Source organism: Scardinius erythrophthalmus, assembly GCF_964197995.2.
Source record: "Scardinius erythrophthalmus genome assembly, chromosome: 2".
Lineage (NCBI taxonomy): Eukaryota > Metazoa > Chordata > Actinopteri > Cypriniformes > Leuciscidae > Scardinius > Scardinius erythrophthalmus.
Window position 1 is genome coordinate 25,976,233 of NC_138222.1, and position 24,265 is coordinate 26,000,497.

Sequence of the window (24,265 nt, forward strand, 5' to 3'; positions counted from 1 at the left end):
TTGCGTATATGTGTATGATTTAATTAAATTCGTCCTTCATAAAGCTGCTTCCACAGTAAGGAAGCCCAGCCAATAAATGCCCAATCAATAAACCAATTCATCTATCTTTGAATGGGCAACCACTTTCCCATCTCGCCATTTTTCTTGCATGACATTCATTGACTCTTATATTTGAAAATCACATTTGCACCAAGCATAATGCCACACACCACCAATTTATCTAAAGTTCAGTTAATTTGTGTGTAATTTAAGCCTCAACACTTCAGCGTAGGACTTTGATTGCTGTCACACTTAGCTGCAGAGGCAGCCATTTCATTCTGGAGGTAGAGAGAGAGAGAATGGGGCTTTGATACATAAACATGATTTTGATCCGTTATTTCAGCGCAGTAGCGAGACCCCCTGTGGGCTTCTATTTAATTATGCAACAAATGTTTGACTATCCAAAGTGAAATTTTTAGTCCATGAATATTTATTTCAATTCATTTGTTGAATGTTGATTGTAATTACATGGGAAACATGATTTATTGCCAAGATTTCTACATTAGCCAGATAAATGAGGGAGATAAATAAATAAATTAATGCAGCAGAAGAACACCAAGTGCCAAGTGCGTGCAAACGGTTTCCTTAATGTTATAAGAATATTGCAAGAATTGGTTTCTGTGTGGTGACAGCAAGTTTTTGTCAATGGTGACTGGTCATCAGTGAATGACAAACAGTCATTTTGGAGATATTTTGTTCAAGGGCATGTTACAGAAAGATGAATGACACATGGATATGTGCATATGTATGTTCATTATAAATGCATAGACGGTTTGTGTTTGTGTGTGTGTGTGTGTGTGTGTGTGTGTGTGTGTGTGTGTGTGTGTGTGTGTGTGTGTGTGTGTGTGTGTGTGTGTGTGTGTGTGTGTGTGTGTGTGTGTGTGTGTGTGTGTGTGTGAGCGAGCATGTGTACTCGTTTACATTTAAAGACAGGCCCTACTAACCTGACAGAATACAAATGCCAAGATTATGGCGACGTGTCAAATTAAAGGGACAATTTGGAGTAATGATGAGTGTTAGGCCACTCAGTCTGAAAGGCAGCGAGTTGGAAAGAAAAAGAGGAGTGAATGATGGTGCTCCGTCTTGTTTAATATTCCTGAAAGAAAATGTGCAGTGACAGGAAGTGGGGAAGTGGGGAGAAGGCCAGAGGCAAACACTTAGAGTCGCTGCTGCTTTGTTAGTGTCTATTTAATGCATCAACCGAACTTTTCGCTGCAGAGGTTAGAAAAAAAACAACAACAAAAAAAACACGTTATTGTTTTTTTGCCTGCTGTTTATATTTTTTTAGAGCAGGGGTCTTTATCCTTTTTCAGACTAAGGTATTCTTGGACAGAGCAAGGAGTTACATATTTTATAAAACAGAGTTAGTTAGTTTAACTTAGTTAAATAAGGAAATTTAAAGGGATAATTCACCCAAGAATGGAAATTCTGTAATTAATTACTCACCCGGATGTCTTTCCAAACCCTTAAGATTTCCGTTCATCTTCGGAACACATATTAAGGTATTTTTAAAGAAATCTGATACCTTTCTGTCCCTCCGTTGACAGCCATGCAACTACCACTCTGGTGCTTCAAAACATTCATAAAGAGATCGTAAAACCGTAATCCATGTAAATTGAACGCTTTAGTCCACATTTTCTAAAGAGACTCAACCGCTTTATATGATGAACAGATTGCATTTAGGCTTTTAAACATTCATCAACTCACACATTAATTGTGGTAAACGGAAGCTCAAAGCGTGTTCGCTTGACGTGCAAGAACCAATGAGGTGTTATGAAACATGTTTGCTGATCCCAAGGCGTCATATACTGACGCTTTTGACATTTCGTCTACATTGAACGCACATGGCACCCTTTAGCGTCAATATGAGACGCAGATAGATATGGGCCAGAAGGCGCCTCCTAGCGGTCTAACCCTAACCCTACCCCAGACCTAAACCTACCCATAACCGAACAAAGCTCTGTGCGTGTCATTTTGACGCTAAAGGGTGCCATGTGCGTTCGATGTAGACGAAATGTCAAAAGCGTCAATATATTACGCCCTAGGATGAGAATGCGTTGGCTGATCAATGTTTATTTATGAATAAAAGCCTAAATTAAATCTGTTCATCATATAAAGCAATCAAGTTTCCTGTCTTTTCACTATTTCACTGGTTTTCTACCTGATGAATTGTTGAATTATGTTTCAACTAACAGCACACAAAGACTAAACAGCGGCATTGATCAGCGTAGGATAACTTGAATAAGTAATTGGCTGAAGAGTGAGATAGTAAGAAAGAATGATGGGAGGGTGGAAGGATCACTTCTCCTCCATTGTCTTCCCCTCTTTTTTCCCTTCTGCTTTCACTTACCCCGACAGGAAGAGTCAATGGTTTAATTACAAGGCTCCAATGCTAGTTAAATTATCAAAATTTAATTTCAAACTTTCAGCTCTCTCTCTCTCGTGCTCTCATTTTCTCTCGCTCTTCCCGCCACTCATTTAGCTCAGAGACCATATGTATCCCTTATCTCAGTGTATTTCATTGGGATATGAAGGACAAAAAGTCCTCATATTGTTTAACCCAGCTTTCCTCTAGTAGAGGAGTTAAATCAGGATAACAAATTCATTTTCCTGATTAAAAAGTCCTAAAGGGTATCAGTATCCCTCTGTTATGCTTTGATAACGGCAGAAAACAAGTACAAAAATAGAGTGTTCATCACTTGATTTCATGAATATCTAGTTCACTTTAATGAAATGAACCATGAACCATTCCTATTTTAATTTGTCTCCCTACTCTCTTTTACGCTGCATCTCAGCACAAACCAAAAGAATTTGTCTCCCTCACTGGCCCGCCGTCAGTCATCTTCTTCGATCATGCTGTCTTTTGTGCCATTCCTCAATTGAGACAACCCAAGAGGAAGAGGAAATGAAAATCAAAGGTTCAGAGCGCAGAGCACAAATTCACACGAGCCTCTGTGTTCCATTTTATTACTCCTATGTGCATCCTTTCACCTATTTGTTCTTTAGTTACTTTGAAAAATGTGTGTGTGTGGATCCATGCGCTTGTTTATTAGCCTGTAGCCATGTGTTCCATTCTATCTCCCATCGGGACCATACTTGCTCGTCTTGTCCTGTTTTTTGCTATAAAGTAAACCACACAAGGAGACTTTGATGTCCTTCAGACCTCCGCCGCTATATTTAAACCACATTGCCAAGTGTGGCATCTGTACTTACTCCTGTGGGCATTGAACTTACTATCCTAACATTTTTTTGTTTATGTGAGAATCCATTAAACAAGTGCTGTGCAGCTCATTAGTATTGTTTTGTTTAGGTTTTAGCTTCCCTTGCTGAACACTGCTTTCAAGCTTCATATATTTACTACTTAGAGAGAAAGAGAGCAATTAATCCAGTTGATGTTTGTGTCGTTTTGTAGCATGTAGCGCAGTGCGCTAATCCAACTAGTGCCAAGTACTTTAACTGATAATGCCCCCCCCCCCCCCCCCAAAAAATAAATAAATAAATAAATAAATACAAATCTACCCATCACCCTCTCTTCTTCGACCTCTTCAGTCCAGTGACCCCCAGCAATCTCTTCTCTTGTAGCCGTTTCGCCGAGTGACCTTCTCGGTGGTGAGCCAGCCCCAGGACCCGCACCAGGGCTCGCTGCAGAGCTGCTACGACAGTGGCCTGGAGGAGTCGGAGACGCCCAGCAGCAAGAGCTCGTCCGGCCCCAGACTAGGTGCCCTCCCTCTACCCGAAGACGCCTATGAGAGGACTACGCCCGATGGCAGTGTCGGTGAGGCAGAGCATATGGAAAATGGTAGGGGCAAACACAAAAAAAAGATAAGTCAGAGTTAAGTTAAACAGCTAAATAATAAGAGACATACTCATCAGTTAACAAGATAGGGAAATTCCCACAAAGGGCCACACACTCAAACACCGCTGACACTACCTGGGGTATACGGAGATATGAATAGAAAGGACTGAATAGGCGTTGTCTTGCACGCTAAGTGTGATTGTAGTGTTTATTGTGACTGGATCAACATCTCATTAGCATTCTTGTAGATTTATATATATATATATATGCCATTCGTTTTATTTATTTTGCTGGTTATTCCAGTGAGAGCTAAATGTTGTTTAACGTAGTATAGTCTAAAAGTTAGCCTGACAACTCAGCAGGCAGCTGACTGTTTTTTCTTGTAGCATTGGATGAGGTTAAGGTTGCCTCATTGGAGACGTAGCTCATCGTATAAACATTAATTCACAAGAGGTTTGCTTGTGTACCAGATAATAGGATAAAAATGCATCATTTTCTTTGCTTTTACTGTGCTGTGGCGAGTTACGAAAACATTTGATTTCTAGAAACAGTTTTCGCTTGAGTAATTTTGGCCATTTTTCAGTAATCACTGTCGATTCGATATGCCGCTGTGCCTATCACGCTCTTTATATTGTCGGAGTTTAACAGGTGAAAGGGCTTGAACAGTAAGAGCATATATCTTGTTTCATTGCGGCTGAGTTACCTATCCTCTGTAGAAGCTCTCTGTGGTCAACAGTTACCTCCATTGTTGATGAGCAGCCAACCAATGTTGGTCTCTATCAATGGAGCCACTGTTGGGGTGGTATTCGGTAGCAGTTGTCGAACATTAAGGGCTGTCTTGTCTACATTTGATACTTTATCAGCAACAGGTGTGCATTGTGTGAGCTCAGCGTGCCATTTTCTCTGGAATGTCTGTTCTGCTTGCTCATCGGAGTACATGTTAGTAGAGCAGGAGCGAGTGTTTCTCTTAGAGTTAAGTTATCAGGTCCATATTTTGCTTTGCGTATTGTTACCTCATTGAGACCAGTCATATGACACTAAAACATCACGGTTTGTAAAAAAGTCAAAGGTAAAAACACCTCACAAATGGAGGCTAGACTGGATAAATTGCTTAAAAAAATAATAGATTTGTAACTTTATCACTGGGAGAATATTGGCCTAAATGTAGATTAAAGGGGGAAGCTGTTTTAGCCCACTAGGATCTAAAGCCTTTTGCATTTAGACAACTCTGTGCCAAATTAGCCTCAATTAAAGTCTGGCTTTAATTCAGACTAAGCTAAAAGTAATTGGTCACTAGGAGATCAATGCAAGGCTGATTAGATCAAAACTGTGAATTTGGCCATCAGTCAGACCCTCTGTCAGAGAGGAAATTAAGGAAACGTATGCTGATGGGTATCGAAAAGCTATTAATAGTGGTTCTTTCTCATTTGTGACATACATAGCTTATATTTTATTTGATCAAAAGACGTTGTCATTCCATTGTCAATAGTTCTAAGGTTAGGGAAGTTAACGTCGTGATTGCAAGCACACACATTGTCTTTGATGTTTTATTAGTAATTATTTAATGATCCATTCCTCTTCTCACCCAGCTCACTGTCAGTCTCTCCCATTTTCATTCTCTCTTGCCACCTCATGTCTATCCCTTTTCTCTGTCTTCCTGTTCCATTCTATCTTTCTTGTAAGATCTTTCAAGGGCAGATACAAACAAACAGATGAATCACTTTCTGATAAATAAAAGAGATGCCTCACCCTGTGCTCCCAATCTTTAAGAGAATCAGTGTGTGTGTGTGTGTGTGTGTGTGTGTGTGTGAGAGAGCTTGGGGGTTTAGAGAGGGAGAGATATGGGGAAAATAGAAAAGTCAGGAAACTATGTTCGGCTTAGAACTGAGCACAAGTGAACATTAGTACAATAGCTTATGCATTCAATGCAGTTAGAAGTTGACGGTGGAAATTTTCAAAGCTGATGTGCTCTGCTGAGCTCATGCATTATCAAACATCACACTCGTAAACTAATATACACTCAAATACAGCCGGTCACACTTGCGACCCAGCAAAGTAGCAGTCAATGTCTCTTTCATGACAGAGATGTCCTAACGTTTGTGTGTGTGTGTGTGTGTGTGTGTGTGTGTACTGTGTACGTGTGTTTGGGATCTATAATTGGCTTAGGCATGCTGTGGGTTAGTTCCGCTTTGACAGTCTTTTGGGTAGGTGTTAGGTTCGTTTAAGGCTTTTAATGCTCTCTCAGGGGACTTAGACAAGATCCAAACTCACTCTTGTGTGATCACACCTCTTGAGCGTGATTTGGAGATATTTACCTTTCAATTCCATTTTAAAAAATGCAAAAATAGTATGCTAAAAATACATACGTGGGTCATGTCATGTATTTACTTTTGAGGAATTACTCTATCTAATCTAAGGTGATATAATGTGATTAAATAGTTTAGATTAATATACCTAGTTAATATTATTTCCCATCCCTAATCTTAATATGTATTTACATATAGGCATTTTCCTACCATGTTCATGATCAAATTTTTATTAAGTAAGGAAGTTGTCCTTTGACAGATGCTTTTATCCATCCCGGGATTTAGATTTGCCTAAATTCATTAGGGTGATGGAAACCTGAATTGCACACACAAACACATAATCTAATTAAATTAAATAATTATATAGATCTCCTTTAAGTTCATAGTCAAATCCATTCGTTTTATAAAGAATATGCATCTTCTAGGGGTTTATATGATATGCTCATGTGTTCTGGGGAAGTAAAAATGTTTTTAAACTAAAACAAGTTATTTATCACCTAAAACGTATTTTATTTAGCTTGCTTGAAAAAAAAAAGTAAAACCTCATCACACCTCTTGAGCGTGATTTGGAGATATTTACCTTTCAATTCCATTTTAAAAAATGCAAAAATAGTATGCTAAAAATACATACGTGGGTCACCCGCGAGGTCCTGACTCTGTGGTCATTAAAAATCCCAGGATGTCTTTCGAAAGAGTAGGGGTGTAACCCCGGCATCCTGGCCAAATTTGCCCCTTGGCCTCTGTCCATCATGGCCTCCTAATCCTCCCCATATATACTGATTGGCTTCATCACTGTCTCCTCTCCACCAGTAAGCTGGTGTGTGGTGGGCGTTCTGGCGCAATATGGCTGCCGTCGCATCATCCAGGTGGATGCTGCACATTGGTGGTGGTTGAGGAGATTCCCCCCTTCTATGTAAAGCGCTTTGAGTGTCGACAAAAGCGCTATATAAATGTAACGAATTATTATTATTATTATAAAAAGTTTTGACTTTTTTTTAGCTTAGTTGAAGCACTGAGAGCTGTGCTTAAAATGAAGGTCTGTCTTGCTCCGTCTGCACAACAAGACGGCAAAGAATGCTGCAGGTTTTTCCATGTTGAAAGGGTAACATTCTCAGTGTCCTTCTCATTGAAAGCACTTAATTAAGTCAGTTAAATGGCAGTCATTGCCCCTCACAGTGCTGCTTCCCTAATGCTGTATTACAGCTCTGATAACCTAGAGTCAATTAAAATATGGACGGGAGATCATACAGACGCACACACACACACACACCCCTGCAGTTAACAGATGGGCATATTGCCATCACTTGAAAGAAGGAATCAGTGATGGTCTGTAATTGTGGTCATTATGCTTGTGAAGGATGTGTGTGATTGGGATCCTGGTGAGGTTTTTGTTGTGAGTGTGTTTGTTTGTTTTGGGATTAAGGTCATGGCAGGAACTGGGCGTCCCCCTAATGAAGATGCCCTGCTGTGAAGATGGGTTTTCCAAAACACGCTCTCTCTCTCTCTCTCTCTCTCTCTCTCTCTCTCTCTCTCTCTCTCTCTCTCTCTCTCTCTCTCTCTCTCTCTCTCTCTCTCTCTCTCTCTCTCTCTCTCTTATGCGCAAACAAATGTCAAGGCAGCACAAGATACACAAAATCTAGCGTATCGACAGTAAATAGCGATTGGATATTTCCTTCTTTAATGTGCACATGAATGTACCTGAGAGAGAGAGAGAGAGAGAGAGAGAGAGAGAGAGAGAGAGAGAGAGAGAGAGAGAGAGAGAGAGAGAGAGAGAGAGAGAGACTGATTGACTCGCAGGAAAAATCACGCTCTTCGACTTGCTCGTTGTCAATCGATGATCTTCCAGTCAATACATTTGCTCTACTCCTCGCTACTTATCTCTTCCTTCTTGCCCTCTTCGCTCACCTGTGCTGAACCATGGGACTTCAATGGTTTGTCTGCTTTCCGACATCATCATTTAGATGTTATTATCTTACTCTGTAGTTTCACTATGCCAGACAGACGCACAGATAGACAGACAATGTTGTATTTCCCTTTAAAACAGTGGAGCTCCATTCAAGCATTTGCCAATGATAAAGATAGCCTTCCTCTAGGGGAACACTGTGCAAAAATCTCTGACCACCGTTTGAACCCTGGAGACGTCTGTCTCTGGAGTGTGCTTGTTAGGATTTAAGTGTTTCTGTAATCTTATCATGACTGCAGACAGATACTGGATGTATAATGCGTCTCAAAGCAAGACAAGTGATCTAGCTGAATATAATCAACAGCTTAGATCTTAGATCAGTAGAGCCCAATATTAGCGCAATTGGAAAAAATGGGAGCTGAAATGATCATTTTAGACCAGTTTATGAATCTATACAAATGAGAGTATTCACTTGCTGTGTTCCAGATATAGATAAAGCAAATTGTAAAGGATTAGTTTGATATATATATATATATATATACTTATAGGACCCAATACATTGTGTTGTGTTTTAGGCTTAATGTAAATGTCTAATGATAATGGATGTGTATGTATGTATGTATATATATACTGTATATATATAGGATAATGTCCTAAAATTACAAGTAATTTACATAGAAAAGGAGGGAAGATTGGTCATTTTCTCATCAGAAAGAGGAAGCCCCAACTATTTGCAGCAACTTAATAGATACCGAACAAACTCGCTTTTTTGTTAATAATTTGTTAACTGTAGAATTTACTTGTACTTCAAACTTCGTTTGTCTTACCAACTTGGCCATTAGCAAACAAACAGATAAATAAATAAATAAACAATGCGTACACACACTTCATTAGAGAAGCCGAATACAGTGGGCCAGATGGCAATGCCAGTCGCTTTTAATTAAAGCTATTCATATTTCAAGAGCTCGGTAGAGCCTCAGTCCAATAAACCTCATTTTTTATTTCACCAGAACTCAAGCGAGACCGATAATTGTAGGGAGAGAGAGAGATCACTACAGCAATAACAAGCATCACAGGCCACCTTTACTGGCATTTGCATTCATTAGAAAGTTTGTGTGTAACCTTTGCTAAATTGTTGTTTGGACTTTGCGGCTTTGGTTAGTCTGGGACACTGAGAGCGGGTGGGTGTGTTGTACAAATGTCAGGTCGGCATGCCTGAGACTCAAGGTCATTTGTTATAGTCACACAGCACTAAAAAGTGTTAAAAGAGCTCTTCTTTATCAGAAAATTGGAATCAGGTTTAGGATTATAGGCAGGTTGCTACACTTGTAAGGTAGACGTGTTTTGCGGTTCATCTTACTTGCTAAAATATACACTTGTGTATTCTGTCTTGCTGAAAAACAGTCACAGAACATTGCACAGGATTATTAACACCCAAAGCACAAATACTAAGTTGTGTTTCAAACATTCCTGTCTCAGATTCCTTCCACAAACAGAACATGTGCAATTGGTTGCATTGTAGATACTCGTCTCTGTATTTGTGAGCATAAAAACAGGTCTGACCAGTTAGTTAGTGGTTCGAATTGTGTAACCATGTCATATTTTACTTCACTCAGCAATTCATCTTCCAGTCACTTTTGGATGAGACTGTGAGGACGTTTAGCGCTAGGAGGTGAAAACGTGCAGATTTTCTTAATCAGTATGAAACAAAAACAACCTCGCCCCGCTGGCGTGTGTAAACTTCAGGCTTTGGGAGTTCAGTGAAGTGGCAAGTATTGTTCAGGCAGAGTGATATACTAAAATCGGCACTAAACAAGCAGTATTTCACTTGCGTTTCCTGCCAAGTGTTTGTGCGTCACCTGGCTTTTGTGAGCAGGTGGTCCCTTCCCGAACACAAAAACACTAAACAATTTAGAAGCTATGCAATTATACAGGCATTCCTGATGTCTACAACTGAGCTACCCTCTAAGGTAAAAAAAAAAAAAAAAAAATCTGTCTGGCTTTGGCTTCTGAATTGTTGCTGCTTTGTTCCAACAGCCAAATCACCCACAATGCTGCACCTCAGGAATGTGTCTCTCATTATCTCAAATAATTCTAATTTATAGTTCAAAGGGTGAGAGGGAGTTTAACAACAGAGTTAAGAGGGTGTTTAACTAAATTATGAGGGAATAAATGTTCAAGCACGTAATGTTTTTGTCAACAACGTGTCTGCTAATTTAGTTTGCTAAATACTATTATTTAGATTTTGCTCTTTGGATAAGCCAATTAGTTTTATGTTTCAGTAAAGACATTCATCAGTGGACGGAGACGTATTAGTTATGTTATGCGTTATATATTTGCATGTTTTTCGGTATATTTGATTGACAGTGCTAACCTTTGGCATTTGCAGCAGTTAGTTTCTTACCTTTTGATGTCCTGTTGTCACAGCCAATCGCTCCAAGAATTCCCAAAGTACTCTGACTGGAAAAAACCCAGGGGAATTATGAGTCAGACTTTTGCTGAGTTTGTTGAAAGACTCCCAAGCTCCAAGGCTTGACAAGCCTTGGAATACATATTCAGTATTCCAAGCCTTGTTAAAAAGAATCGCACAATAGCCTCAAAACATAGAAGCTTTAGTGTTTTATCTGTACTGCAGCCAAAATGTAGAGAACCATATATCCCCGATATAAAATTATGCAACTCTTTCATGAAAAAAAAGTACTTTTAACCTATACAGAGCTGTGTGGAGAATAGTTTGAATATTTTTTTTGTTTTTGAATTAAAATGTGGGGAAAAAAGCATGAGGGTATGGCTTACTCTCTGTGGTCAAATGCATTTTCTTTACTGCTATTTTTAAGTTCTCAGAACATTAGGATAATTGTTGAAGGCTGTTTCTTTGAGTGCTCTTATTAAAATCCAAGACAGGCATTAGCGGAGATGGCCACAAGACCTTTCAAATAAATGAGACGCTCACCATCACTTTGTGGCAAGACTTTGAAGTACCTGCAATCGCATCAGGTATCGGATCAGCTTAATTACCGAGCTGGAAATTAAGCATGATAATGCGAGAATGGAGGAAGAGAGAGAGAGAAGAGATTGTAGGGGGTGGGTGAAAAGTCACAGAATCTGTATCTTAACACTGAATATCATTAACAATCGAATTGCCTGCTAGCCATGTCACATGACTGCTGTTTACACCAATCAGACAACACCATCCATCTATGCTTAGCTAAATATGATGGATCGCTTTATGGTGAAAAGAGATTAACCGCAGCCGTGAAGGTACAGTACTTTCACTCTCAGCTTCTGAAGCCCCCTAATATTTCTTTCTCTCGCTGCTAAATGTGATGCATTCTGAAAGGTTTTCCAGCGGTCCCTTTGGCATTGGCCTAGTATAAATCTGCCCCTGTTTTGAGATGTATGAGTAGCCTGCCACACTACAGCGAGAGCTCGAGGCGCAAGAGGAGGAAGATGCATCCCTGCAGCACAAGCAGTAAAGCCACTGAGGCCTGTGGCAGTCTTTTCTTCTCTTCTTCCTTCCTTTCACTTGTCCTCCTCCGCTTTTTGTCCTATTAAACAAGAAACAGGCTAGTGTTTTGCCCACCGAGAGAATGAATGTACTGTAGGTGAGGCAGAATGAGCGTGACATGCACGTGTCAAACGGTGGCATTTGGGAGGTTCACCTCAAAGCTCTTGCTGTGCCTCTGTCCTGCACCTTCTCAGCGTGAACCGTGACCTTTTGCGAACAGAAAAGCTCTCAAACTATCACTTTTAACGGAATAACTCCCTTTCTTTCTAAAAATAAACAACATAAAACCGTGCAGCAAACAGACAAAAAGAAACAATTCTGTCATAACTGTTCAAGTCATGCATTATGGCAGCATTTCCTTTTCATCAGCATCTAAATGTTTTCCAAGCAAGTGCCTTGATGTCTAGAAATTGCATGTCAATTGAAAAACAGTGCAAGGTCAGGGAAAGAAAAGAATTGTGGCGGCAGCTAGACAAATACAATAAACACCTGACAGTTCAGGGAATTATTTTTGGCATTGCTTTTCATTGGGTGCCTGTTGTGAGGTGAATATGCATTGGCACATAATTATTGAAATGTCATGTAAAATATGCCTGGGGCCTGACAAATCTCATTCAAGTCTCTCCAACAACTGCGTGTTCCCCACTGCGTTTCGACGGTTTAGTCTTTTTCAGGCTGCAAAGTAGACGCACGGCCACTAGAAATGCAGAAAATGCAAACAAGTGTTCACCCAGACCTCACAGAGAGCCAGGTGATGGCAGTGTTATGTCAAAACAGTAGATAAAACTTTTCTACTCATGCACATTTAACCTCCCACATTCCACAACACACAAAGGGGCCGATTCAGCAAACAAAAGAACAAAAATGTTCAGAGGTACAAAGAGCGCAGACTTTGAAAGAGGGATGAGTGAGCCCTAAAGGGAGAAAAGATTGTTTTTCATTATGTAAAGAGAAGCCGGCATAAAATATTCCAAGACGCAGACAATTACCTCAAGATCACATGACTCTGACAGAAAAGACAGAAGAAATGGATTTCTAGTCCTTGCCGGAAAAAAGGATTAGCAACTTGAACAAAAAACAAGGGAGACACACCTGGTTTTAGGGGCCTAGAATGTGAACAAAAGGTGTGTGTATGCGTTTCAAGGCTTTTGTGTGGTTACTCTAAGGAAATAATGACTAGCCATGGGCAATACGAGGCTGGGCCGTGGAGGGAGTTTACCAGCACCCGTGGCTCTCTGAGTTTAGCAACAGACTTCTTTATATTCTCCCCATCAATCTAGCCTTTCGTTTTCAGAGGACTATCAGATTGTTTTCCTTCCTTGTATCCTGTTGTTCTCCTTCTCATGTCACAATCAGTCTTTCCTTCGCTCTCGCTGTTATACTTAAAAATGAAACATCGACGATTTCTTTCTTTCTTTCTTTCTTTCTTTCTTTCTTTCTTTCTTTCTTTCTTTCTTTCTTTCTTTCTTTCTTTCTTTCTTTCTTTCTTTCTTTCTTTCTTTCTTTCTTTCTTTCTTTCTTTCATATTCCTCCTTAGACAGAATATTTGCAGTAGTGAAGGGGGCTGGTGGTGGTTGGATTGACATAATGATAAAAACCACCCACACTGATTTAGAGCCACAGTGCTCGGATGATCTGACAAAACCGGAGAGAGGTTTTAATCCGTAAGATGGGCTCCTCAAATCCACTCACAATGCCCCCAAACAATACACCCACCCCTGAGGATGCACACACACAAACACAAGCAGAAACCAAGCGACAAATTGGAATTGAATTCTGCATAAGGCCAAGGCTCAGCAAGTAGGCCATGGCGGGAATATTTGTGTCCGATTTATCCACGGAAAAACTAGAATGAAATGACTCCCCCTCCCCACAAAACCCCTCATTCGCTGTGCACAGCCTAGGCCTAATCTTCAGGGCTTTTTGATGGTCAGAGAGAAAGGAATGACGATAAACAGATATAAGCACTAAAGTCGGGCTCCCTCTATTGTTTTGTTTAAGCTTTGTTCTCTTTTGCTTCCTCTTTTCTAGTGTGTTTGCAATCACAGAGGTGGCTTATTATGCAGCGGCCACTGTTATGAAGGAAGCTCTGTTCTGTAGAGGCCTTGCATACGGGAGAGGATGTTTTGCTAACAGGTGCAATGCTAGCAGCCTCATTTGTCTTGAACACACAGGGGTGATTTATTTGATAGCACAGGTTCCCTTCGGAGGAAACCGCTAGCTCTGCTGTTACTGAACAATATGGCTGACAGTGCTGCCTGTATATATTTAATATTGTGGTAGTCTGCTTTGCTAGGCATCCTATTAGTGTTGAGGGTAATGTTACTCTAATCACATTATTTTTTCTGTAACAAAACAAGACTATGATACACTTTATTTTAAAGCGTCCGTGTTACAGTGTAATTATACATTTAGTACTAAGTAATTAGTAATAACTGTTAACTAACTTGAACTAACAATGATAATTTTTTGTTATGTTAGGTAACACATGTGTTAATGTCATTTCAGAGTGCTTTCAATCTTAAAAATGCATTTGTAAATGGTGAGATATGTTAACTAATGTAGTTAGCCTGTGTTAATAAATGAAACCTTATTGTAAACCATATTGTGTTACCATTTTTATGTTAAAACAAAGATGACAATGTCTAAAATATGTATCATACAATACATGTTGGATAAAACCATGTTTTAGCTAACAAATTGTCATGAATTATCAAATTGAGCATTTTCCCAAAATGGAAAATGTGTGTCAAATGAAGCTTTGCCTCCGAATTCAGGAAATTCTATTACAGGTATTAACATTATGCAATTGCAAAATGATAAAAAAAAATAGTTTTATGTTGGAGCCAATAGCCTTGTGGGCAGCATATATAGCGCAACTGAACATCTGGTGACCCGAGTTTGATTCCCGGCTCGAGGTCCTCTGCTGATCCTGTTCCCCCCTTCATCTTCCTGGTTTACACACTGTAATGTCCAGTAAAGCTATAGACCTTATGCACCAGAGAAACAAGGGCGCCACCATCTTTAGAATATTGTCTTTGAACTTCTGTTTTTTGCAGTCGCTCTGTATATTCCTATGGCATTGCTGTCCAGGAGTAATTAGCTTTTGAAGTGGATTTACTTAATATAAAGTTAACAAAAGTTAATGAAAGTTATCATGATGATTGTAATGTTAAAACCAGGTGTCTTAACAAATGTCAGTAGACCGGGAAGATTTTAAAACGAGCCGTTCATTCATAAATACGCAAGATCGCTGTGAAAATAAAACCGGAAGTCAAAAGACAACGAGTGCAGCGCTTAAAATGGGCGTGGCTACATAAGGTCAATAAAATGGCTGAAAAATAACTTAAAAAAAATAGTTTTACTACATTTATATTTTCTGAATATTAAAACTTGTCCTCGCTAGTTGATGAAAATGTGAATAATGCACAGTAGAAACAGTCTTTAGAGAAGGATTGTGGTTTTGTTTCTTTTATTTTTAAATTGAGAACTCATATTTCCATGACCCTTTCTAACAGACACACTAGTTTCAGTTAATAATAAACATACATAGAATGTACACGTGTTTGCTCAAACTATGCTTAAATTGACAAAGCTGAATGTAATGTAATGAGAGACATAAATCAATTTAAGGACAGCAAAATTGCTTGACAGCAATTTTAAAGGGGTGTTTTTAAAGTTTTCAGTCATGTCACAAGAAAAGAAACTACATGACTAAACCCAGCCTTGTCTTCACGAGGACTTGAGTGTCCTAATGGTTTTCAAATGTTCACGGTCATCACCATTACTTGGCAAATTGCCTTTTTTCAACAAAGACGTGACTTGGGTAAATATTTTCCTCTAATTATGAGTAGACGTCAGACTAGCAGAAGCAGGCTAAAAGCCTTCCACTGGAGACATTAATCAATGCTAAAACAACATAGACACCACTTTCACTTGTCTGTCTATATGACAGGTCTCAAACTGCAGGTTGAGTTCTGCTGACTTCAGACTGTGCCATGGCAATGCAGCCAGGTGAACTATACGACTCTAATTCAAAGAGTGAATGAAATAATTGATGGTCAGAGATTTGCTTTCGGGTGAGGCTGAGGAGTAATTGGCCACTTTTTAGAGTCGTCGAAGAAAGAAAAACTGAAATAAATGATGGGAGAATCTAAACCCTGTGTTTGTGCAAGGTAAGACATGCCAGCGAAGCATTCGTCAATATAATTACTTCGCCCCACCTCACCTTCCAAATCACCTCTAAATCTGCCTTTTTTTTCCTTTTTCTTTTTTTATAACAAAGAATGAAAAATGGTACCATTTTAATACCAACCCATTTTTAATATTAATCAAATTGGTCACCAGATTATCCGCCAAGACCAGATGAGTTTTGGCTTGGAAATTGCATTTTCCTTATGGTCTGCATTTGTGTGTTTTTTCCTCTTCCATCTCCCATTCCATCCCTCTTTCTTGTTAATTTCATTTTGTTTTATGTGCATCTGTTAAGCTTGGATTACTTCTGCTTATCCAACACTAGCTGTTAAATCTTCCTTCTTGTTTCTATGTAATTTTTGGCCCCATATATAATCTGCACATATAAATTAATCCCACCCCTCTCCCTGGCAAAGAAAGAGCTGATGGAGGCATTGCAGCGTTGGGAATATAATGCTGTACAAAAAAATAAATAGTTTTAAAGCTGACTGGCTCTAGGTGTGTTTAAGAAACTGTAATAACAGACGTTCTTTAGGTGGGATTTACAGTGATGCATGTGACAGTGTACCAAAGTCTCTTTCTGAGTTTGCAGCGCGGCCCAGAGGAAAGACACTTTATCTGTACAAGGTGATTAGGAGAGAAAGAGGTTTACAGTTTATGAGCTCGCAAATCTGCTCTCAACTCCGGTTGGTCTTTGGTCTCTGTCTGTTTGCGGGTTGGAATTACTGAGGAACATCTTCCCTAAACCCACAGCCACGGGCCCTGAGCACCTCCGTATTTATAACTGCCTATGATGGTGAACTGTCAGGAGAAAAGAGACTCTGCAAGATGGCTGCCAGTGGAGAGTACATTTAGAGTTCCTGCCAGATGCAAATTCATCTCCAGCCTCCATTCAAAAGTCGGCATTGGAAAATTGGAAATAAAATAGAAATAAACGGACCTGTTAGGATTTTATTTTTTATTTTTATTAAAATGAACATTATGACATAAAATGAGTTGTATATATTTAGTATTCTGAAATAATATCCTATTTCAGGTCACTAAGAAAATTTGTGACATTGACCATGTGAACTCAAATCATGCTGGATCATCACTTGTTGAGTTCATGTCATTTGAGCAGTGGTTCTCAACCAGGGGTCTGGGGCCCCAAGATGACTTACAAAACAAGCTTTAAAATAAGCTAAAAATCAAGATATCTCATATTTTAATTCACCCCTAAACTTCTGAAATGCAATTATAATTATTTTAGTTACTTATTTCAATCTGGGGACACTCCTTATTTCTGCAAATATTACCTTTGCATATCGTTGTGGACAGTATGGGGAGTCAAACATGTTGAGAACCAATGAACTAGAGGGACAGACCGAATATCAATAATAATTCAATTCCACTTTTCTAGGTAGAATTTTCACTAGTGATCTAAGACTTTTGGACTTTTCTATCCATGAAAAGTGGCATTAATCATCACCCATATTGACATGACTCAAAACAAAGCCTGTGACGCGTTTCCGCAGTTTGCGTCTCATCTCAGTTCTTGGATAATTATTGCACCCTTTCTCTTCTCTCCCCTGTAGCTCAGGTGGTGCCGTCCCTTTTGTAATCATCTGTTTATGCCGCATTCTTTAATATCGTTCCTCCAGTAATCAGTCTGCCCACCAGTCCTGTAGAACCGCTATTCCTCCTGCCTGCCATTATTTAATTGCAAATCGTCAGGAGTCGGTAGTTTGGGGATATGGATGTGTCAAAAGCTTCGGAAACGGGAGTTTTCTCGACATCCAATTAACAAATGCTCATTTATCACATCGAGGCATCACAAGGGCCCGCCGCCACGCATGTTAATAATAGTATCATAAGCAAGTTCAAAACTCCCATGCTGTCTGTGCTGGGGCCCCAGCAGGTCACTTTGCAACGTTCATTAGAGGAGAGAGAGAGAGAGAGAGAGAGACAGAGACAGAGAGAGAGAGAGAGAGAGAGAGAGAGAGAGAGAGAGAGAGAGAGAGAGAGAGAGAGAGAGAGAGAGAGAGAGAGAGAGAGAGAGAGAGAGAGAGAGAGAGAGAGAGAGAGAGAGAGAGAGAGAGAGAGAGAGAGAGAGAGAGAGAGAGAGAGAGAGAGAGAGAGACTGATGAGAATAGATACTGTGTCTTATTTAGAAATGAGAGAGCATGTGGTCCTTCGAGTTCTATGTGGTTGTATGTGGTTACTCATCGGTATCAACAAAGGACACTGACATGTGTGTGTGTGAGAGAGAGAGAGAGAGAGAGAGAGAGAGAGAGAGAGAGAGAGAGAGAGAGAGAGAGAGAGAGAGAGAGAGAGAGAGAGAGAGAGAGAGAGAGAGAGAGTGTGTCTCTGGTTTCAGAGCCATATTTATGAATGATGGCTCGCTCGCTCCCTCGCTCTTTCTTTGTTTCTCGTCTTTACATAGTGGAGTTAAAGGGATAGTTCACCTAAAAAATTATATTCTATCATCATTTACTGACCCTCATGTCATTTCAAAACTCATGATTAATAACAAAAAGGCTCTGCAAATAGACTTAAATGTCTTTATTCACTGAAATACTTTTACATGAGAGTTTATGGTTTCAACTGATAAGTCAGTCCGGTTCACAAAGTTGGTCTGAATGATTTATTCACGAAATTTAAATATCTTCAAAACAAAATAGTTTTTTCCACAGAGGGAAGAAAGTCCTACAGGTGTGACATGACATGGATTAGTAAATTTGTTTGAGAGAACTATACATTGACCATAAATGTGCTATTTTTGTGGTATATACAAGCCCGTACAAAAACTTGGCTGGATTTATTTTAAATACAAATTCTCTTATGTTCACTAAGGCTGCATTAATTTGATCAAATTACAGTAAAAACAGTAATATTGTAAAGTAGTATGATAATGTAAAATATGTAAAATAACTTTGTATTTATAATATTACATGTATTTCTAAGTATTTTAAAGTGCAGGTTATTCCTGTGATAATATGTTGAATTTCAGTCTTCAGTGTCACATGATCCTTCAGAAATCATTCTAAAATGCTGATTTGGTGCTCAATAAACATTTCTTATTATTATTATCAATGTAAAAAACAGTTGTGCTGCTTAATGGTTTTGTAGAAACCGTGATCTTTTTTTTTTTTTTTTTTTTCAGGATGCTTTTTTCAGCATTCATTTTAAATATACATTTAATAGACATTAAAAATATTCATTTTAAATATATACATTTTTTTTGTCTCATTTTAAAAGTCTCCTTTTAATCATTCAAATGATTCATTTCTATCCATTAGTGTATGCCGCTTCATGCTGGCATTGCAGAATAAATACAGCCTAAGACTAACCACATTGTCACTGCCCTTGTTGTCAGTCTCACTGCATTTCACAGATATAAGCACCCTTAGCAGTTCAGTTCCTGGCCTGATCATGTCCTTTTGACCATTGCCTTTGCCTGCATCAAGGCGCTTAACCCCTGTCCGCTCCAGAACATCCACCCCTGTTCATCCCCCTTTTGCCTGCTTCGGATTACATTAGGAATACACAAAGTGAAGAATTCCTGGACAAACTGAATGCAATTAGTAAAACAAAAGACTTAAATTCCAAAATCCAAGGTCTTAACTGTGCACATGTGGGTGCACGTCTGTCTAAACACATGCAGCCATGTTTTGTTGAGCTCATAGGCACAGTAAACACAATGATAAGAGTGGCTTTGAGCGCATCAGGGGAAGTATACAGCACCATTTGTTGCTGTTGCCGACCTTGGCTTCAGGTTAGAACATATTTACCTATACTTATTTGTTTCCTCGCTCTCTCTCTATACATTTATTCTTCTCTTTCCGTCCCTCCTCAAGGTCGCAGACAGTCAGAAATAACACATTTTCAGCTGCATAAAAGACACAAAGAAATATCAACATGCTAGTTAACTAATCTTGTATAGGCAATAGCACAACAGCAGGTAAAGCAAATATTAAGTCCACACACTCTCTAGTGATTGAATATCTGCTGGAGAACTTTTAATTACAGTATTGCTGATCTCAATTCACAATTTGATATTTTGATATCAGTTTCAGTGATTGTCCAACTATAATTCATTCTCAACCATTCCACTCTTGGCTTTTTGTGCATTTCAACAGGCACGCTCGCACACATTCATGCCCTCCAGGGGCGAAGGTGTGTTATTGGATCAGAGGTCGTTCCTGTAAATGGAGATCTGTGTGTTTACATCAGTAAGTGGATTATGGCTGACCAGTTTTCCTCACATCACTCCCTTAACTTATGCAGCATGAGGAGTTTTCACACACGAGCACTCACACAAAGAGAAGAGTGAAGGGGAAAAGCATATAAATATACACAGTGAGGAGAGATGATGGGTTCAGTAATCGTGTTAGTGTTGATCCAAACGCTTGATTCTCCTCAAATCACTTGATATCACTGAACTCACAGGCTCATAGGTACAGAAATTAACTTATTTTATACATGTTATTTGATGTCGATTTTAATGGCCATTTTTTACCTGTATAAGGGCATATTTCATTCTAACCATATACACACATGCATGCCTCGCTTTCTAGCTGCCTATATATGCATCTACTTTCTAAGGCAGCATCCTAACTGAAACAGAACCTAATGAGAGTGTGATTTGGAACAAAAGCAAACAAAATATGCACCCACCAATAATTACTGTTGTTTTTTTAATAAATTATTTTCAGTATGAATTATATTCTAGTGTTTGTTTTTCCTGAGCTCACTGCAATGCATTTTGAAATTAAATTTGGTCAAAGCAAGGTACTTACAGTAGGAGGCACCCCCCCCCCCCCCCCCCCACACACACACACACACATTTTATGTTTAGTGGCAAATTTGCCCTGATCCTGTGTTAATTGGTGACTGATTGTGATTCTCGTTGCGTGTCACATTTTGCACATGTCCCGTCCTTAACTGCCATGATCTGTTTTGAGATCAGCTTTAATGATTTTAAATGAGCTCTATTGCTTAACAGGTCAAATACTGAACTGGTTTGAGTGTAGCAGACAGCATTTCTGCTGTCTATAGGATTATCGGTGTGCGCTGAAACTCTTGTTATCCTAATGTAATATATTCCACATCACATTAGAATGAATGAGCTTGTGCTAATGAAATGCAGTAATTAATTGATTGCATTAGAAAAGAGCTGAGAGGGCTAGGATAGAGAAAAACAGAAAGAGAGATTTTAATATGAGGGTTTAAAATGGCTTCCGCAGAACTGAGGCGGAATACGAGGTCTGTGCTTTTTTTATTGGGGTGATTACACAAGCTGACAGTCCATTCTGTTGGCTAGCCATCGGTGTTGTAGTCGGCGAGCGGGGAAATAATCCTTCTCGACAGCCAGTCCTGCTGTGATATGAGAATACTTCTGGAGGATTCTCTGGTAATTACGGCCACTGTGTGAGGAAGACGCTATGTGTGAGTCGGGTTTTATGACACGTCTCTAAACATCACTAAGAACGACTTTGTGCGCTGGTTTGGCTTACAGAAAGTCAGCATTTCTGCAGTGATTTATTGTTTCTAAAAGTATGTTATTTTTGAATGCTTGTATTTATTTCAGCCTGATGTAATATTAATCTAAATGCACTGTACATTAGGACTGTTAATTTAGAAGTATTATTTATATTAATGATTCTAATAACATTGGTTTATTGGTCATAAATATAGCTCATAAATAGAAATGATACATTATTATTATTAGTTATATATTAACTATATATTCATATTTTTATTCAGCAAGGACACAAACATATCAAAAGTGAAGTAAAGACGTTTACATAGTTACAAAAAGAAAAATCTATTTCAAGTAAACGCTGTTCTTTTGAACTTTCTATTCATCAAAGATAAGTAAATGTCACGGTTTCCACCAGGGCCGGAGTGGGGCCACTTTTCAGCCCTGGAGTTCATGCCCAAGACCGGCCCACTTTTTCCACGGTGGAATTCCAAATTAGCACTTTTTCCAATTTGGATAAACGAAGCAACAGTTCAGTTGTTACTATTGTGTAGTTGGTATTAATACCATAGTTCAACAAATAATGTAAAGGTTAAATAATAATTCACTTAGACTTTATAAGAAGCAATTGCGATTTTATATCACACAATTCAGACTATATCTTGCAATTCTGTATTTCTGACTTTAAAAAGAAGCAATTGCAACTTTATTTCACGCAGTTCTGACTTTATATCTAGCAATTTCTGACTATAAGAAGCAATCGACTTTAATTCACACAATGCTGACTTTATAACACGCAATTGCGACTTTATATCTCACAATTTTGACCATCTCGCAATGCTGACTTTATAACACGCAATTGCAACTTTATTTCAGGCAATTCTGACAGTTATATCTCGCAATTCTGACTTTATAAAACGCAATTGAGACTTAATATCACGCAATTCTGACCATCTCGCAATGCTGACTTTATAACACGCAATTGCAACTTTATTTCAGGCAATTCTGACTTTATAACACGCAATTGAGACTTTATTTCACGCAATTCTGATGTATTCCGAAATGTAAACTCGCAAGTGTGAGATAAAAAGTCGCAATTATCTTTTAAAACGTTTTATTCTGTGACGCAAACAAGCTTCCATACCTCCTGGCCTCTTCCTCCCAGCCATCCTCCCTGACGCGTACCGTTACGGTAGGGCCGGCCAGGCGCGGTAGGCGCCGGCGATGCCGCGGCCCGCGGCCGCAGTAGCCTACCTAAAACGTTTTGGAAAAGACTGGCTGTGGACCCAACCAACTCTATAGTAGGGGAGGGGAGAACTCCCTCACATGGTACAACCCATGCAGAGGCTGCGCGCTGCAGTGTCAGAAGGCGGAACGTGTAATGTTACTAACGTGACATTGAAATGTGAGAAAAGAAAAAAAAAAAAGAAAAAAAAAAATCCTCGACCGGCCCAAAAGTGAAGCGGCCCACCGGGAATTCTCCCGATTCTCCCGATTACCCAATCCGGGCCTGGTTTCCACAAAAATATTAAAGGTGCATTGCGCAACATTTCATGTTAAAAATACCCGTTTTTCTAACCCATACATGCTTAAACAATTGCCTGATGGGCTGAATGAGCCCTTCTCTGATCACTGCGATTGCCTCTATAATCCTGTACAGTAAAATAAATAAGAGGGATTCGGGTCGGAATTTGAGACTGGGCGTGACGTCATGCAGTGTTGCAGTTTCGCTTGTCGCCAGAGGGGGCATAGTTCTGCAAAAACTCAGAGACTTGCGCAATGCACCTTTAAGCAGCACTGTTTTCAGCATTAATAATAAAAGAAATGTTTCTTTAGCAACACATTAGAATGATTTAAGAAGGATTTTGTGACACTAAACATATATAAATGTGTTTAATGCAAAATAGAACTCATTTAATCTTGACCTATACGCTACAGGCAACTCTGCTCCGCAGTTATTGATGTATGCCGTACATTAATTGTGATTCATTTAATTGATTAAAAATCATATCTTGTAATTATTTGATTAAAACGTTTAATCAGTCGTCAGCCCAACTAAAATCTTTACAAGCATTTACTGTATGCACTTAGATAATCCTCTGTTAATGCATTGGCGCATTGTGTTACAGGGCTTTTAATTTTGAAGGGTATCTGTGTCCTTTAAAGTAGAGATAATGACTAATGGCTATATGCTAGGCCCGTTTGATTGACAGCCCATGGTAATTGAGCTCGGTAGTGCGCCCCCTACTGACCCCTGGTGAGTGACACGTCCTGAACCCGGGGGTTGAGTTCCCAAAGTCAAGGGCCTACATTACCATACTGCGCTGTCAGAGAGGAAGATGGAGAGAGAGAGAAGAGCAATGAAGGGCTCTCTATCTCAAAGGTGTTTAATTATCTTCACTCAGGACCGTGCCCCACCTGTTCCCTCATGCCAGCTGACACAACAAACAACTGCCAAACAGACGACAGACAGCTTAACCAGAGCACACCTGTAGAAAAGCGAGGGAAGATCCTCCTGCTCCGTCTTCGTACTTCTCTCCGCACAAACCACACCGAACTTACAGCAATATGTTTTTTTTTTTTATTGCAGGACAAGGTAAAAGTATGTTAACGATCTCCAGCAAGCTGCAATTATTAGCGATTTGACAATGAGTCAATGCCATTACAACCTCTCCGCTCCTTGGCTGAGGTTCGCGTCAAATAACCCTTTAGTCACGCGTGGCTGCGGTAGATAGCATAAAAAGTCATCACGCGGCGCCGGCCATGACGCCTAATCAAAACGCTCTTTGTGTCGGCTTTAATCTGGCTCGCTCTAGACCATCCGAGCTGTTCGCTCTTCCTCGGTTTCCTCTCTCTCCTCGCCGTCTCCCAAATGAATCAACACTGTTTGGGAAAGGGGAAAAAAAACGAAATAGAGCTGCCGACGAGAATTATACAACACCAGAGCCGCGATGACAGCTGGAAGGCCGACCTTGTTCCTTCAAGCTCAATGTCAGAGTGAGAAGCCACTGCCTCAATCACTACAGCACACTGTTGACAGGTTGGAGAAATATTGATT

General features: G+C 39.5%; 1 protein-coding gene across 1 annotated transcript in view; it reads left to right on the forward strand.

Moving 5' to 3' along the window:
- The window catches only part of pcdh7b (protocadherin 7b), a 129,547-nt gene that overhangs the window by 61,974 nt on the left and 43,308 nt on the right, over positions 1–24,265 (forward strand). Inside the window, 2 exon segments of the mRNA XM_081359567.1 lie at positions 3,622–3,768; positions 3,770–3,838. Of these exon segments, the coding sequence (XP_081215693.1) occupies positions 3,622–3,768; positions 3,770–3,838 (216 nt within the window).